The following is a 17,842-nucleotide window of genomic DNA, read 5'->3' on the forward strand; positions in this document are numbered from 1 at the left end:
CAGCTTGGATGGATTCTGGGACCCCCGTTAGATGTAGATTATTACATCGTCTTCCATCCAGTTTACCATTTTGTTCATATGTGTTTGGCAGGATGTAAAGACTGTGGATGCCACTTCGGTATAGGAGATTAATTGAGATTGGCAAAACTCAAGCACCTTTGAGAGAGCCTTACTGAGGAAAGACCGTGAGATGGGAAGGCCTCTGTCTTCTTGAGTGTCTTCAGCATCGCTCTCCATTTCTCGTATTTTAGGCAAGAGTTCTCTCTGTGCTTCTACCTGGAGAGTTTTTACGAGACTGTGTAGGTTTAGTTGAGTTTGATAATTTGCCCTTCTGTATAAAGGAGTCTAAGGAGCCTGATTGGCACTGCAGGGCATTGCTGCTGGATTTTTGGGAACCGATTTTCACCATTACTTTCAGGATGATACTGATCCCTTAGAGTGAATATTTGAATGCAGCTATATGGTTTTCTGGACCCCTCCACCTGCTGGCCCCCATATGCTGGGGTGAAGTTTTAGTAGAACATATTGTATGCCTTATACTGGGCTAAAAATGTAGATATATGGTGTTGGAGAGCTCACCAGGAAGCTGTCATCTCCGCTCGTCTGCAGGCCACCCACCCCCCCTCTAATTCCACCTAAGGCCGATAACATCTTTATCTTTGTTATTGGCACTTGTCGCACATTACAACTTGTTTTACGCCTTGCATAATGTCCCGTTTCTGGCTGCACAGATGTGAGCGCCACAATCCCCAGGAAAAAAAAAAGGATACAAGTATCAACATGCAGGCTGGTTTTAAAGTCAGTATAAAACTGAGTCTGCTTATATAGCACCTACCAGTAGTCATTTGGCTCCAGGAGAAGTATACAGTTTCAATAAAAAGTATGTGAACCCTTTGGAATGATATGGATTTCTGCACAAATTGGTCATAAAATGTGATCTGATCTTCATCTAAGTCACAACAATAGACAATCACAGTCTGCTTAAACTAATAACACACAAAGAATTAAATGTTACTATGTTTTTATTAAACACCCTATGTAAACATTCACAGTGCAGGTGGAAAAAGTATGTGAACCCTTGGATTTAATAAGTGGTTGAATCTCCTTTGGCAGCAATAACTTCAACCAAACGTTTCCTGTAGTTGCAGATCAGACGGGCACAACGGTCAGGAGTAATTCTTGACCATTCCTCTTTACAGAACTGTTTCAGTTCAGCAATATTCTTGGGATGTTTGGTGTGAATCGCTTTCTGGAGGTCATGCCACAGCATCTCAATAGGGTTGAGGTCAGGACTCTGACTGGGCCACTCCAGAAGGTGTATTTTCTTCTGTTTAAGCCATTCTGTTGTTGATTTACTTCTATGCTTTGGCTCGTTGTCCTGTTGCAACACCCATCTTCTGTTGAGCTTCAGCTGGTAAACAGATGGCCTTAAGTTCTCCTGCAAAATGTCTTAATAAACTTCGGAATTCATTTTTCCTTCGATGATAGCAATCCGTCCAGGCCCTGACGCAGCAAAGCAGCCCCAAACCATGATGCCCCCACCACCGTACTTCACAGTTGGAATGAGGTTTTGATGTTGATGTGCTGTGCCTCTTTTTCTCCATACATAGTGTTGTGTGTTTCTTCCAAACAACCCAACTTTGGTTTCATCTGTCCACAGAATATTTTGCCAGTACTGCTGTGGAACATCCAGGTGCTCTTGTGCAAACTGTAAACGTGCAGCAATGTTTTTTTTGGACAGCAGTGGCTTCCTCTGTGGTATCCTCCCATGAAATCCATTCTTGTTTAGTGTTTTACGTATCGTAGATTCGCTAACAGGGATGTTAGCATATGCCAGAGACTTTTGTAAGTCTTTAGCTGACAGTCTAGGATTCTTCTTCACCTCATTGAGCAGTCTGCGCTGTGCTCTTGCAGTCATCTTTACAGGACAGCCACTCCTAGGGAGAGTAGCAGCAGTGCTGAACTTTCTCCATTTATAGACAATTTGTCTTACCGTGGACTGATGAACAGTAAGGCTTTCGGAGATATTTTTTTAACCCTTTCCAGCTTTATGCAAGTCAACAATTCTTAATCGTAGGTCTTCTGAGAGCTCTTTTGTGTGAGGCATCATTCACATCAGGCAATGCTTCTTGTGAAAAGCAAACCCAGAACTGGTGTGTGTGTTTTTTTTTTTTTTTATAGGGCAGGGCAGCTGTAACCAACACCTCCAATCTCATCTCATTGATTGGACTCCAGTTGGCTGACACCTCACTCTAATTAGCTCTTGGAGATGTCATTAGTCTAGGGGGTCACATACTTTTTACACCTGCACTGTGAATGTTCACATTTTGTGTTCAATAAAAACATGGTAACATTTAATTTATTTGTGTGTTATTAGTTTAAGCAGACTGTGATTGTCTATTGTTGTGACTTAGATGAAGATCAGATCACATTTTATGACAAATTTGTGCAGAAATCCATATAATTCCAAAGGGTTCACATACTTTTTCTTGCAACTGTATAGTGGGCTCAGCATGCATGTTGGTACTTGCATCCCTGGATCCGATGAAAGCGGTAATGGCACCGGACGGGGTTAAAAGCAGAGTGTGCTTGGCATGCATGCTGTACCTGCACTCCCTGGATTTTGTGTGGCTGTCATGGCCCATAACAGGTAGGAACTAGTGTTAGGGACCACTCATGGAGGCGACCTTGACGTGGTGAGTGGCTTTGGCCAAAATGTACACCAATGCCTCATTCAACATCCAGCATAGAGGCAGGGGAGAGTGCTGGTTGCAGAGTGCGATTGCATTTGTGTTTTTGCGTTTGTATCTGTATTTCGCCATAGCAATGTGCACCTGCATAGGGTTGTGCTGACTGAACCCCCCACATTTTTTTCCATGTAGTATACGTTGTTTTTCTGATGTTCGAGGGTATTCAGAGTATTCCCAGATGTATACACTGAACGCACACACAGCACATGTCATATGCATCGCTGTCCAAATCAGGTTTGGGTCATGAACCTGGACTGGTACAAGCAAGCCGACTCTCAAAAGTGGGACAAAAATAATAAAAAATTATTATTTTTTTTCATCTAAAAAATAAGTTTGGCCCGGATAAGAGGCGGGTGCGTTGCGGGAACACGCGCGATTTTTCAGCGCGAGTGCAAAACATTGTAATGCGTTTTGCACTCGCGTGAGAAAAATCTCACATGTTTGGTACCCAAACCTGAACTTCTTCACAGAAGTTCGGGCTTGCTTGGGATTGATGTTCTGAAGATTGTATTATTTTGCCTTATAACATGGTTATAAGGGAAAATAATAGCATTCTGAATACAGAATGCATAGTACAATAGTGCTGGAGGGGTTAAAAAATAAATAAATTAACTCACCTTCTCCTGGTCTCTTCTTTAATGATGAGCTGTGGGCTAAATGACCTGTGGTGATGTCAGATCACATGCTCCAATCACATGGTCTATCACCGTGGTGATGGAGCATGTGATCTGACGTCACCACAGGTCCTTTAGCCCACAGCTAAAGAAGAGACCGACCGGGAACTACGAGATCAAGAGGAGAAGGTGAGTTAACTTTTTTTTTTAACCCCTCCAGCACTATTATACTAAGCATTCTGTATTTAGAATGCTATTATTTTCCCTTATAACCATGTTATAAGGGAAAATAATACAGTGAATAGACTGTCACCTAGAAACCATACGTGAAAATCGCACCGCATCCGCACTTGCTTGCGGATGCTTGCGATTTTCACGCAACCCCATTCATTTCTATGGGGCCTGCGTTACGTGAAAAACGCTGAATATAGAACATGCTACGATTTTCACGCAACGCATAAGTGATGCGTGAAAATCACCGCTCATGTGAAAAGCCCCATAGAAATGAATGGGTCCGGATTCAGTGTGGGTGCAATGCGTTCAACTCAAGCATCGCACCCGCGCGGAATAGTCGCCCGTGTGAAAGGGGCCTTAGGCCTCTTTCACACGAACGTGACGGGTTGGCTCCCGATGCGATTCAGTGAAACTCGCACCATTTTGCAAGCAAGTTCAGTCAGTTTTTTCCGTGCAGGTGCAATGCGTTTTGATGCATTTTTCACACGCGTAATAAAAAACTAAAGGTTTACAAACCCCTCTCACCTAGCAACCATAATTGAAAAACGCATTGCATCCGCACTTGCTTCCGGATGCAATGCGTTTTTCACTGAAGTACCATTCACTTCTATGGGGTGTGTGAAAAACACAGAATATAAAACATGCTGCGTTTTTCACGCAACGCAGAACTGATACGTGAAAATATGCGCTCATGTACACAGACCCATTGAAATGAATAGGTCAGGATTCAGTGCGGGTGCTATGTGTTCACGTCAGGGCTGTTTCACACAAGCAAGTCCAGTGTGGGAATCGCCTCCGTGAGCGTGACCCTCCGTTCTGGACACTGCTCGTCTTGCAGGAGCACGTGGCTTTATCATGATTTATAATGCTGTGTGTCTCTGCTTGACATAAAGCAGTCACTACGGTTCTGTAGCAGGAACATGATAATGCCATGTGCTCCTGCAAGTCCAGAATGGAGGATCACGCTCACACACACAGCATGATTCCCGCAATGGACTCGCTCGTGTGAAACAGCCCTTATACAAGACCATAGCCCGAAAAAAATAGATAAATATGGCTGTCAAAAAACTTTTTTTTTTGTCAAAAATACTTTTGTGTAAAACTGGAAAAATAGACATATTTGGTATCGCCGCGTCCATAACAACCTGCTGTATAAAAAATATCATGATCTACCCCAAGTGACCACCATAAAAAAAACTATGCCAGAACAGCTATTTTTTTAGTTACCTCATCTCCCCAAAAAAACGATTAAAAGTGATTAAAAAGTCGTATGTATGCCAAAGAAAATATTACCTCATCCTACAAAAAATGAGCCCTCACACAAGATCATTGCCAGAAATTTCTTTAAAATGTGGCTCTCCGAAAATGGTGACACAAAAACAAGATTTTTTTTTCAGAAATGCTTTGTGTAAAAGTGGTATAATGTAAAAAGAAACCTATATAAAAAAAATTATATAAAATTGGTATCCCTGTAATCGTACGGACTAGCAGAATAAAGATAACATGCCATTTTTCCCACACGGTGTTGGCCCCAACAACAAAACAAAACAAAAAAAAACAATAACTGAATTGCTGCCTCTTTATACTGCTTCCCAAAAAGCAATCAAAAAGTCTTATGTAGCCCGAAATAGAACTAATGATAATGGCAACTTATCCCACAAAAAATAAGCGGGATAAGCCTAGGGCAGCGCTATCGGACCACCCGCCAAGCATACTCATGTGAAGCCCGGTATGTCACCTGTAGTAAAGAAAAAGTCCTTGCCCTGCGTGATGCTCCACTCATACATGCTAAATTAGTGAAGATGAGGTTGTGTCTGAACCTGAACAACCCCTTTAAGTGCAGCACGGCCTTCCATTGAAAACAATGGCAGCTGCTGGCAGTTTTTTTTTTATGTGGATTCCGCACTAAGGCTACTTTCACACTTGCGTTCAGAGCGGATCCGTCTGGTATCTGCACAGACGGATCCACTCCTATAATGTAAACAATGGTATCCGTTCAGAATGGATCCGTCTGCATTATATTTGAGAAAAAATTCTAAGTCTAATTGTTAGTCAGACGGATCCGTCCTGACTTTACATTGACAGTCCATATTGTGTCAACTTCAAACGGATCCGTCCCTATTGACTTACATTGTAAGTCTGGACGGATCCGTTTGGCTCCGCACGGCCAGACGGACACGAAAATGCTGCAAGCAGCGTTCGGATGTCCGCCTGCTGAGCGGAACGGAGGACAAACGCTGCCAGACTGAGGCATTCTGAGCGGATCCGCATCCACTCAGAATGCATTAGGGCTGGACGGATGCGTTCAGGGCCGCTTGTGAGAGCCTTCAAACGGAACTTACAAGCGGAGCCCGAAGGGTTTTACAGCACTATGGTATCTGTGATACTCAGAGTTGCCACACGGCCGTTGCTTTAAATAATATATATATATATATATATATATATATATATATATATATATATATCCAGTATTTTCTGTCAAGGTCCCTGATCAATGGCCCTCGGGGGTTATACTGTATATTGTACGACATGGGGCAGGGGTTATATTGTATAGTGTACGGCATGGGGCGGGGGTTATACCGTATATTGTACGGCATGAGGCGGCGGTTATACCGTATATTGTACGGCATGGGGCAGGGATTATACCGTATATTGTACGGCATGGGGCAGGGGTTATACCGTATATTGTACGGCATGGGGCGGGGGTTATACCGTATATTGTACGGCATGGGGCAGGGGTTATACCGTATATTGTACGGCATGGGGCGGGGGTTATACCGTATATTGTACGGCATGGGGCAGGGGTTATACCGTATATTGTACGGCATGGGTTATACCGTATATTGTACGGCATGGGTTATACCGTATATTGTACGGCATGGGGCAGGGGTTATACCGTATATTGTACGGCATGGGGCAGGGGTTATACCGTATATTGTACGGCATGGGTTATACCGTATATTGTACGGCATGGGGCAGGGGTTATACCGTATATTGTACGGCATGGGGCAGGGGTTATACCGTATATTGTACGGCATGGGGCAGGGGTTATACCGTATATTGTACGGCATGGGGCAGGGGTTATACTGTATATTGTACGGCATGGGGCAGGAGTTATACCATATATTGTACGGCATGGGGCAGGAGTTATAATGTATATTGTACGGCATGGGGCAGGGGTTATACTGTATATTGTACGCGGTTATACTGTATATTGTACGGCATGGGGCAGGGGTTATACTGTATATTGTGCGGCATGGGGCAGGGGTTATACCGTATATTGTACGGCATGGGGCGGGGGTTATACCGTATATTGTACGGCATGGATTATACCGTATATTGTACGGCATGGGGCGGGGGTTATACCGTATATTGTACGGCATGGGGCAGGGGTTATACCGTATATAGTACGGCATGGGTTATACCGTATATTGTACGGCATGGGTTATACCGTATATTGTACGGCATGGGTTATACCGTATATTGTACGGCATGGGGCAGGGGTTATACCGTATATTGTACGGCATGCGGCAGGGGTTATACTGTATATTGTACGGGGTTATACTGTATATTGTACGGCATGGAGCAGGGGTTATACTGTATAGTGTACGGCATGGGACAGGGGTTATACTGTATATTGTACGGCATGGGGCAGGGGTTATACCGTATATTGTACGGCATGGGGCAGGGGTTATACCGTATATTGTACGGCATGGGGCAGGGGTTATACCGTATATTGTACGGCATGGGGCAGGGGTTATACTGTATAGTGTACGGCATGGGACAGGGGTTATACTGTATATTGTACGGGGTTATACTGTATAGTGTACGGCATGGGGCGGGGGTTATACCGTATATTGTACGGCATGGGGCGGGGGTTATACCGTATATTGTACGGCATGGGGCAGGGGTTATACCGTATATTGTACGGCATGGGGCAGGGGTTATACCGTATATTGTACGGCATGGGGCAGGGGTTATACCGTATATTGTACGGCATGGGTTATACTGTATATTGTACGGCATGGGGCAGGGGTTATACTGTATATTGTACGGCATGGGGCAGGGGTTATACTGTATATTGTACAGCATGGGGCAGGGGTTATACTGTATATTGTACGGGGTTATACTGTATATTGTACGGCATGGAGCAGGGGTTATACTGTATATTGTACGGCATGGAGCAGGGGTTATACTGTATAGTGTAGGCATGGGACAGGGGTTATACTGTATATTGTACGGGGTTATACTGTATAGTGTACGGCATGGGGCGGGGGTTATACCGTATATTGTACAGCATGGGGCGGGGGTTATACCGTATATTGTACAGCATGGGGCGGGGGTTATACCGTATATTGTACGGCATGGGGCGGGGGTTATACAGTATATTGTACGGCATGGGGCGGGGGTTATACCGTATATTGTACGGCATGGGGCAGGGGTTATACTGTATATTGTACGGCATGGGGCGGGGGGTTATACTGTATATTGTACGGCATGGGGCAGGGGTTATACTGTATATTGTACGGGGTTATACTGTATATTGTACGGCATGGAGCAGGGGTTATACTGTATATTGTACGGCATGGAGCAGGGGTTATACTGTATAGTGTACGGCATGGGACAGGGGTTATACTGTATATTGTACGGGGTTATACTGTATAGTGTACGGCATGGGGCGGGGGTTATACCGTATATTGTACGGCATGGGGCGGGGGGTTATACTGTATATTGTACGGCATGGGGCGGGGGTTATACCGTATATTGTACGGCATGGGGCGGGGGTTATACTGTATATTGTACGGCATGGGTTATACCGTATATTGTACGGCATGGGTTATACCGTATATTGTACGGCATGGGGCAGGGGTTATACCGTATATTGTACGGCATGGGGCAGGGGTTATACCGTATATTGTGGGGCAGGGGGTTATACCGTATATTGTACGGCATGGGGCAGGGGTTATACCGTATATTGTACGGCATGGGGCAGGGGGTTATACCGTATATTGTACGGCATGGGGCAGGGGTTATACCGTATATTGTACGGCATGGGGCAGGGGTTATACCGTATATTGTACGGCATGGGGCGGGGGTTATACCGTATATTGTACGGCATGGGGCAGGGGTTATACCGTATATAGTACGGCATGGGTTATACCGTATATTGTACGGCATGGGTTATACCGTATATTGTACGGCATGGGTTATACCGTATATTGTACGGCATGGGGCAGGGGTTATACCGTATATTGTACGGCATGCGGCAGGGGTTATACTGTATATTGTACGGGGTTATACTGTATATTGTACGGCATGGAGCAGGGGTTATACTGTATAGTGTACGGCATGGGACAGGGGTTATACTGTATATTGTACGGCATGGGGCAGGGGTTATACCGTATATTGTACGGCATGGGGCAGGGGTTATACCGTATATTGTACGGCATGGGGCAGGGGTTATACCGTATATTGTACGGCATGGGGCAGGGGTTATACTGTATAGTGTACGGCATGGGACAGGGGTTATACTGTATATTGTACGGGGTTATACTGTATAGTGTACGGCATGGGGCGGGGGTTATACCGTATATTGTACGGCATGGGGCGGGGGTTATACCGTATATTGTACGGCATGGGGCGGGGGTTATACCGTATATTGTACGGCATGGGGCAGGGGGTTATACCGTATATTGTACGGCATGGGTTATACTGTATATTGTACGGCATGGGGCAGGGGTTATACTGTATATTGTACGGCATGGGGCAGGGGTTATACTGTATATTGTACGGCATGGGGCAGGGGTTATACTGTATATTGTACGGGGTTATACTGTATATTGTACGGCATGGGGCAGGGGTTATACTGTATATTGTACGGGGTTATACTGTATATTGTACGGCATGGAGCAGGGTTATACTGTATAGTGTACGGCATGGGACAGGGGTTATACTGTATATTGTACGGGGTTATACTGTATAGTGTACGGCATGGGGCGGGGGTTATACCGTATATTGTACAGCATGGGGCGGGGGTTATACCGTATATTGTACGGCATGGGGCAGGGGTTATACTGTATATTGTACGGCATGGGGCGGGGGTTATACCGTATATTGTACGCATGGGGCGGGGGTTATACCGTATATTGTACGGCATGGGGCGGGGGTTATACCGTATATTGTACGGCATGGGGCGGGGGTTATACTGTATATTGTACGGCATGGGTTATACCGTATATTGTACGGCATGGGTTATACCGTATATTGTACGGCATGGGTTATACCGTATATTGTACGGCATGGGGCAGGGGTTATACCGTATATTGTACGGCATGGGGCAGGGGTTATACCGTATATTGTACGGCATGGGGCAGGGGTTATACCGTATATTGTACGGCATGGGGCAGGGGGTTATATATTGGAGGCAGACCCATTCACTTCACTGGTGTGTTGTCCGCCTCTGTATGTCCGTTCTGTGACATCCGCAAAAAAAAATACATGTCCTATTCTTGTCTGTTTTACGGACAAGGATATGACTGTTCTATTATGGGCTGGACGTTCTGTAAAATGCGGAATGCACGCGGCCGCTATCCGTTTGTGGACTGCCAAAAGGGCTACGGTTTCGTTGCCAAATGAGATCAGTTTTTTATTTTATTTTTTTAAAGGATCCGGTTTCGTTTTTTTTTAAGAGGTTCGGATCACTGAGCCGTTTTCAGGCCGGGATTTTTCACTGATGCCACCATGTACTGCCCTCTGAGGTTATGTGGAAGGAGACATTAAAGGTTATGGCTCTTAGAAAGTGGGAGTGAAACCCAAAATGTCAGATTTAGTCGGGGGCGTGCCCCTTTAAGACTCCTCAGGTGGCGCCCGGTGCTTCCCGCCGCCGCTCATGGCCTTTGCTCCGGCGCCATGCTCTCCCTGCTCCGCAGCACTTTGCCCCTGGTGCCCGCTGCCAGCCGCGCCATGTCCGCCGTGTCCCTGCTCGTCTCCCCGGGCCGCTGCCTCTTTGACGCCCCCCTGCGGCTCCGGGTCCGCGGTCTGAGCCCCGGGCAGGACGTCAGCCTCCGCACCGCTCTGACGGACGAGGCCGGCCACTTGTTCACCTCCGTGGGCCTGTACCGAGCGGACAGCAGCGGGGAGCTGGACCTCAGCCGGGGCCCGGCCCTGGAGGGCGGCAGCTACACCGGAGTGGAGCCGGAGGGGCCCCTGTGGTCTCTGGAGTCCGAGACTCCCCTCAGGAGGCTGCTGAAGAAGGACGTGCAGAGCCCGCTCCAGCTCCGCTTCTCCCTGCACCAGGCCCACGACCCGCCCGGGGCTCTCCTAGCTGCAGCCGCCCAGGAGAGGGGCTTCATGGGGGAAGGGGTGACCCGGGTGCCGGTGCGGGAGGGACGGGTGCGGGGCAGCCTCTTCCTGCCGCCCGGTGAGTGAGGAGGACATAAAGGGGCGCTCCAACCTCAGGTGTCTGACAACCAGTATGGCTGCGGCTGGGGACCTGTGAATACATAGGGACATGGCGGACATCAGACTGAATCCGATTTGGTGGAGAAATATCTAATGTCGGGCAGATTAAAGGGTTGGACAGATTTCACAACGCCTTTGATAGGTAATTTGGATGGATGGGGGTCTGAGTGCTGAGACCCCCACCGATCGCCAGGACGAGGAGAGAGAGGCGCTCGCATGTGGCGCTCTCCATAGACTTCTATTGAGCCGGTCTCCTGTACCGAGAGGAGAGAGCGCCATATGTAGAGCGCTTCTCTCTCCTCGTTACAGCGATCGGTGGGGGTCTCAGCGCTCAGACCCCCACCCATCCAAATTTTTGATAAGTCTCTATGACCTGTCAAATGTTTCATTAAAAAAATTCAGTGACCCTTTTAAAGGGTTTTTCCAGGATTTACATACTGAGAGCATATCCTCAGGATAGGTCATCCATATTAGATCGGCGGGGGTCCGATTCTGTCAGATCGTTTTCGGTTATAGAGCTGCGGACATGCACGGCTAGATCGCCGCTAGCATGTCCGCAATATACCTGTCCTATAGGTCTGTGTGGTTTTATTTAGTTTAAAAAATGATTTTATAGATATGTAAATGAGCCTGGTAAGGTGCCCAAGGGGCTGTATGAAAATTCCTGGAGCCCAGCCACGCCCCTGTGAAGGAGCCCAGCACCACCTGCGTCCTCCGAATCTCCTCCTTTCGTCACAGATTGCCGCAATCTTTCACACGCGCAGTGCCGGTATAGTGTTCCTTCCCTGTTCTAGCATCAGCCTCAGGGAAAGAACTGCGCATCCCCAGATTACGGCGATCTAACTGTGAAGAAAGGAGGAGATTCGGAGGACGCAGGTGGTGCTGGGCTCCTTCACAGGGACGTGGCTGGGCACCAGGAATTTTCATACAGCCCCTTGGGCACCTTACCAGGCTCATTTACATATCTCTAAAATCATTTTTTAAACTAAATAAAAGCCCACAGACCTATAGGACAGGTATATTACGGACATGCTAGCGGCGATCTAGCCGTGCATGTCCGCAGCTCTATAACCGAAAACGAGGTGACAGAATCCCTTTAAAGAGGACCTTTCACTACTCTACAAACGAAAAACTAACTATACCTGTGGGCAGAGCGGCGCCCAGGGGTCCCCCTGCACTTACTAGTAAGTCTGGGCGCCGCTCCGTTCGCCCGTATAAGGCTCCGGTGCCTGCACTCCCTCTGCTTTTTCTTGTAGAGGCGTGTCCCTTGCGGCATCTGCTGGTCCAATCGCAGCCGCACAGCTCATAGCCAGGCTATGAGCTGTGCGCTGCGATTGGCCAGCAGTGCAGCAGGGACACGCCTCCTACAAGAAAACAGTCAGAGGAGCGCAGACACCGGAGCCTAGACCGGGCGAACGGGAGCGCGCCCAGGGAACTGTGCTATGTAAGTGCAGGGGACCCCTGGGCGCGCGCTCCGGCCCACAGTATAGTTAGTTTTTCGTTTGTAGAGTAGTGAAAGGTCCTCTTTAAGGTTTAGAGCCTCTTCCTAGGCCAGTTGACCTTGGCCTAGATCAGGGATGCTCAACCTGTGACCCTCCAGCGGTTGCAAAACTACAACTCCCAGAATGCTCTAATAGCTGTAGGCATGCTGGGAGTTGTAGTTTTGCAGCATCTGGAGGGCTGTAGGTTGGGCATCCCTGGCCTAGCTACAGCTCATCAATCCCATAGAAGTGAACGGGCCTGAGTTGCAATACCAAGCACAGCCACTATCAAATGCACAGCGCTGTGCCTCAGACAGCTGATCGTCCAGTGTGCTGAGAGTCGGACCCCCCCCCCCCCCCCCTCCAAAGATCTGATATAGATGGTAAGTTGTCAATATGTAAATCCAGGACAACCCCTTTAAGGCCCCTTGCAGATGAGCGTGAGCGAATTAGGTCCGGATGCGTTCAGGAAAACTTGCGCAATTTCACAAGCAAGTACATTCAGCTTTGTTTGCGATCGCGTTCAGTTTTTTCCATGCAGGTGCAATGCGTTTTGATGCGTTTTTCACGTGCGTGATAAAAAACTGAATGTTTGCAAACAACATCTTTTAGCAACCATCCATGAAAATCGCATTCGCAATTGCTTGCATGATGATTGTGATTTTTTTTTTTCACGCAGACCCATTTACTTCTATGTGGCCAGCGTTGTGTGTTAAAATAGCAGAATATAGAACATGCTGCAATTTTCACGCAACGCACAAGTGATGCATGAAAACCAACGCACATGTACACAGACCCATTGAAATTAATGGGTCTGGATTCCGTGTGGGTGCAATGCGTTCGCATCACACATTGCACCCGCGCAGAATACTCGCTAGTGTGAAAGGGGCCTAAGGCTTCTTTCAGACATGGGTCTGATGGCAGAGTTGTCTTTTCTCCGTACGGTGAATGTGGAGGAGTTGCACATGGGTGGCGTCTGCGCATGGTCAGTCTGTGGGGGAAAATGGGCAGAGTTTAGGACGTTCCGATTCATTTTTGTTGAAGGTCAATGTAGAAAGTAGTCCATGTGCATATACCTGTTGAAATGAGCGGGTCAGCTCTCAGTCCTGGTGCTTTCTGTTGTAGGGTCAGCTCTCAGTCCTGGTGCTTTCTGTTGTAGGGTCAGCTCTCAGTCCTGGTGCTTTCTGTTGTAGGGTCAGCTCTCAGTCCTGGTGCTTTCTGTTGTAGGGTCAGCTCTCAGTCCTGGTGCTTTCTGTTGTAGGGTCAGCTCTCAGTCCTGGTGCTTTCTGTTGTAGGGTCAGCTCTCAGTCCTGGTGCTTTCTGTTGTAGGGTCAGCTCCCAGTCCAGGTGCTTTCAGTTGTAGGGTCAGCTCCCAGTCCAGGTGCTCTCCGTTGTAGGGTCAGCTCTCAGTCCAGGTGCTCTCCGTTGTAGGGTCAGCTCTCAGTCCAGGTGCTCTCCGTTGTAGGGTCAGCTCTCAGTCCAGGTGCTCTCCGTTGTAGGGTCAGCTCTCAGTCCAGGTGCTTTCAGTTTTAGGGTCAGCTCTCTGTCCAGGTGCTCTCCGTTGTAGGGTCAGCTCTCAGTCCAGGTGCTTTCAGTTGTAGGGTCAGCTCTCAGTCCAGGTGCTTTCAGTTGTAGGGTCAGCTCTCAGTCCAGATGCTCTCCGTTGTAGGGTCAGCTCTCAGTCCAGGTGCTCTCCGTTGTAGGGTCAGCTCTCAATCCGGGTGCTCTCCGTTGTATGGTCTGCTCTCGGTCCAGGTGCTCTCCGTTGTAGGGTCAGCTCTCCGTCCAGGTGCTCTCAGTTGTAAGCTCAGCTCCATTACATTTCTCTTCAACCCGGACTCAGGAAACCTGTTCTAGTGACTGGTGGGCGTCTCATCATTTATTATTTATCCTATTGATAGCCCATTAAAGGGGTTATCCAACCACTATAATGCCCCCCAAAATGTCCAGGCCCAACATACAGGTTATACTTATCCCGCTCCCCAGCACCCGCGTCTCTCCTGATGCCCGCACGGGCGCCGCGCAGATCAAAACATTGGGTGGGGGGTGCAATAGCAGGCCGCAATAGGATGAGCGTCCCAAGCATCGCGGTGACGCTAGGGAGGCTGGTCCCCGTTGTGGCCTGCTATTGGCTGACCCCAACCCTGGATGTTTTGATCTGCGCGGCGCCCCCATCAGGCTCCCCGTCCCCCAGCCCTGTTGCCAGATGTTTTGATCCGCAACGGGGAGATGCAGCAGCGGCCGTGAGGGCATCAGAAGCGACGCGGGGACCAGGTAAGTATAACCTGTATCCGGTGCCCGGGCATTTTGGGGGGCATTATAGGGGTTGGATAATCCCTTTAAATTACATAGCTGTAGGCAGTGAATTTGCCACCATCCAGGTAAAAGGGCATTCAATGCTCATAATACGTGTGGGCAGATGTGTGGTCCCCCCCTTGTGGGGGGGACCACACGTCTAGCAGACTGTGGGTGCTGTTTTACAGGTCAATAGGACTCTGGAATGTGTCAGGTAATATTATTAAATGGTCAGTCTGGTGTTTTTTGGTCTCTTCTAGGACCCGGCCCGTTTCCTGCCATCATTGATCTTTATGGAACTGGTGGAGGTCTGATGGAGCACAGAGCCAGCCTGTTGGCCAACCATGGCTTCTTGACTATGGCACTGGCGTATTTTGATTATGATGACCTTCCAAACAGCCTAGGAGGGCTTCACCTGGATTACTTTAGGGAAGCACTGGAATTTCTAAAATCCCACCCAAAGGTATTTTACTGTATGTTTGGTACATTTTTTCATTTATTTTAATTTTTTTGCTTCAGCATTCATGTCCTCAGCTTTTGCAACCCCAAAATCACAAAAATATCCAACACTGTGGGATTTTTTTTGCAGTTCTGTATCACAGCAACTTCATGTTTCATGTCTGCACTGCTACACAGTGATCATGGTCGAGCGGTCAGTCGCTGTGTAGCCCCACACTATTTGCTGTGGTTTTGTGATGCTGTAATTAGCTGTGTGATTTTCGCAGGTGAAGCCTTTTAAAGGGGTTCTCCAGGGAAGATTTTAAATGTCTGCCAGCAACCTGTCCTAGAATGTGAGCAGAACTGGTTGCCGTCACTTGCACAGCTGCCTCACTACACACTGCTCTGACACTTGTATATACTAAACATTGTTGAGCGTTCCTGTTGGGCTGCTCAGCCATTACGGCATATCATAGGCAGGATCACATTATTACCATATCTTGTAGAGCAGCTCCGGCCTTGAGGCTGCCGGCAGTCAGTCTATACCCTCGTGTAAATCTTATTATTATTATTTATATTTATACAATTTTATTATTTCAGTGTCTGACAAAATATGTAATTTGGCTTCTACACTTTTCTATATTCAGATTTTAAAAAGTTGTTAACCTAGAGCCCTGTTGCAGTTTACCGCCATTGGGTTCTAATCGTAAAATTATCCCCGACACACACGTCAGTATAGACCGGAAATACTGACCAATCTGCTTTTAATGTTGTTCCAGGTTAACAAAGAAAGAATTGGAGCTATTGGTCTTTCAAAAGGTGCAGATTTGGTTCTCATCATGGCCACTTATCTTCCTGGGATCAGAGCAGCTGTTAGCATCTCTGGCTGCAGTGCCAACTCTTTTGCCCCTTTGCCGTGTGGTAAGTTTACCATTCCATGCCTTGGGTTCAGTGCCGAGAAGGTTAAATTCACAGAAGCTGGCGAGTTTGACTTTTCAGAATCCATGGATGATCCGCTGGACCCAGCAAATTGCGAGGCTCTTATTCCAGTAGAAAGGTCCTCGGCAGCTTTTCTAATTTTGAGTGGATCAGACGACAAAAACTGGCCTAGCGCCACATATGCTGAACAGCTGGTTGGCCGACTGAGAGAGCATCAGAAGGATGTGGAGACTAAGTGCTATCCTGGAGCCGGACACCTACTGGAGCCCCCTTATTTTCCATTGTGCAAGGCTTCCCATCACAAACAGTTGGGTATGCCGATGTTGTGGGGAGGACAAACTAAAGCACATGCCAAAGCTGAGGAACACGCCTGGAAAAAAATCCAAACTTTTTTCTCAAAGCACCTTAAAGGGACAAACCCTGTGCAGAGCCACCTCTGAGTCACATCTAAATTTACCTCATTAATAGTTATAAGCTATTTGCATTAGCTCTGAAGAAACCGCCCAGAGGGATCGATTACTTTGTACCATGACTGTACTTAATGGCTGACATGTGACTATGCAGGTGATCGAAGTGCAATATACAATTCACGCATAGTTACGGGATAGCCATAGTGTGACAAAATTCTTAGAAAGTCAAATTTATTCAGTTGCAGACCAGATTAACTTGATTTTGCTATTAATGGTTTATTCCCATCTCATATCCACGCTATGAATGTCTGTTAGATGTTAGTCCCACCCCTGGGATCCACACACATCTCGAGAATGGGCCCCCCCTGACCCTGTCTGTCATGGATGCGTTAGTGTAGCTCCCATAATAAGTAGATGAAGGTTATGAAAACTGCGTAAAACGGCAAGATACTTATCAGAAGTTTCAGAAACAACATACGGTAACTTGTTGTGCTACATTGTTTTGTAACTTCAATACCCTTATGTGGGTGTTTATTGAAACAGCGTAGCATTTTCCACAGTCCCAACTCCTAACCACTTTTGACCGCAACAACTACTAGTTCATCTCCATAAATTAGAGCATCATGAAAAAGTTAATTTATTTCAGTAATTCAATTCAAAAAGTGAAACTCCTATATTATATTCATGAGATTATTTATTTTAATGTTGAAGTCTGCCGTGCTGGCAGAAGTCCGCTCCGGCCATATTCACTATAATGGGGGCGGGCTGGAGGTCCGGCCGCAGCACAGCAAGCATGTCGAGAGGTGGCCAGAATAAAACTGCAGCACACTGCGGTTTTTGTTTGGCTTCCACTCTGCATGTTTGCCATGCTGCGGCCGGACCTCCAGCCCCCCCCCCCATTATAGTGAATAGGGCCATCACGGCCGGAACAGCCTGCCGGAAAAGTCTACCACATGGTTGTCGTAGTCTTGCAGGTTAATGAAAACCCAAAACTCAGTGCCGGAGATTTATCAAACTGGTGTAAAGTAGCCAATCAGATTCCACCAAAGGAGCTGTGAAAAATGAAAGGTGGGATCTGATTGGTTGCTATGGGCAACTAAGCCAGTTCTAGTTTACACCAGTATTATAAATCTCCCCCAGTATCTTAGAATATTGCTGATGGTGTCACAGTCTAATCAGCTAATCAACAAAAAAAAAAAAAAACTCCTGCAAAGGTCTCC

At 47.3% G+C, this 17,842-nt stretch overlaps 1 protein-coding gene across 1 annotated transcript; it reads left to right on the forward strand.

Annotated features, from left to right (window-relative positions):
- Positions 1-10,418: 10,418 nt before the first annotated feature.
- LOC122921656 (acyl-coenzyme A thioesterase 1-like) lies at positions 10,419-17,366 on the forward strand. Its single transcript, XM_044271810.1, has 3 exons — positions 10,419-11,018; positions 15,096-15,298; positions 16,053-17,366. The coding sequence occupies exons 1-3, from the start codon at positions 10,508-10,510 to the stop codon at positions 16,650-16,652; spliced, it is 1,314 nt and encodes a 437-aa protein (XP_044127745.1). The 5' UTR covers positions 10,419-10,507; the 3' UTR covers positions 16,653-17,366.
- The last annotated feature ends 476 nt before the right edge of the window (positions 17,367-17,842 follow it).

The sequence above is a fragment of the Bufo gargarizans genome, chromosome 11 (genome assembly GCF_014858855.1).
Source record: "Bufo gargarizans isolate SCDJY-AF-19 chromosome 11, ASM1485885v1, whole genome shotgun sequence".
Lineage (NCBI taxonomy): Eukaryota > Metazoa > Chordata > Amphibia > Anura > Bufonidae > Bufo > Bufo gargarizans.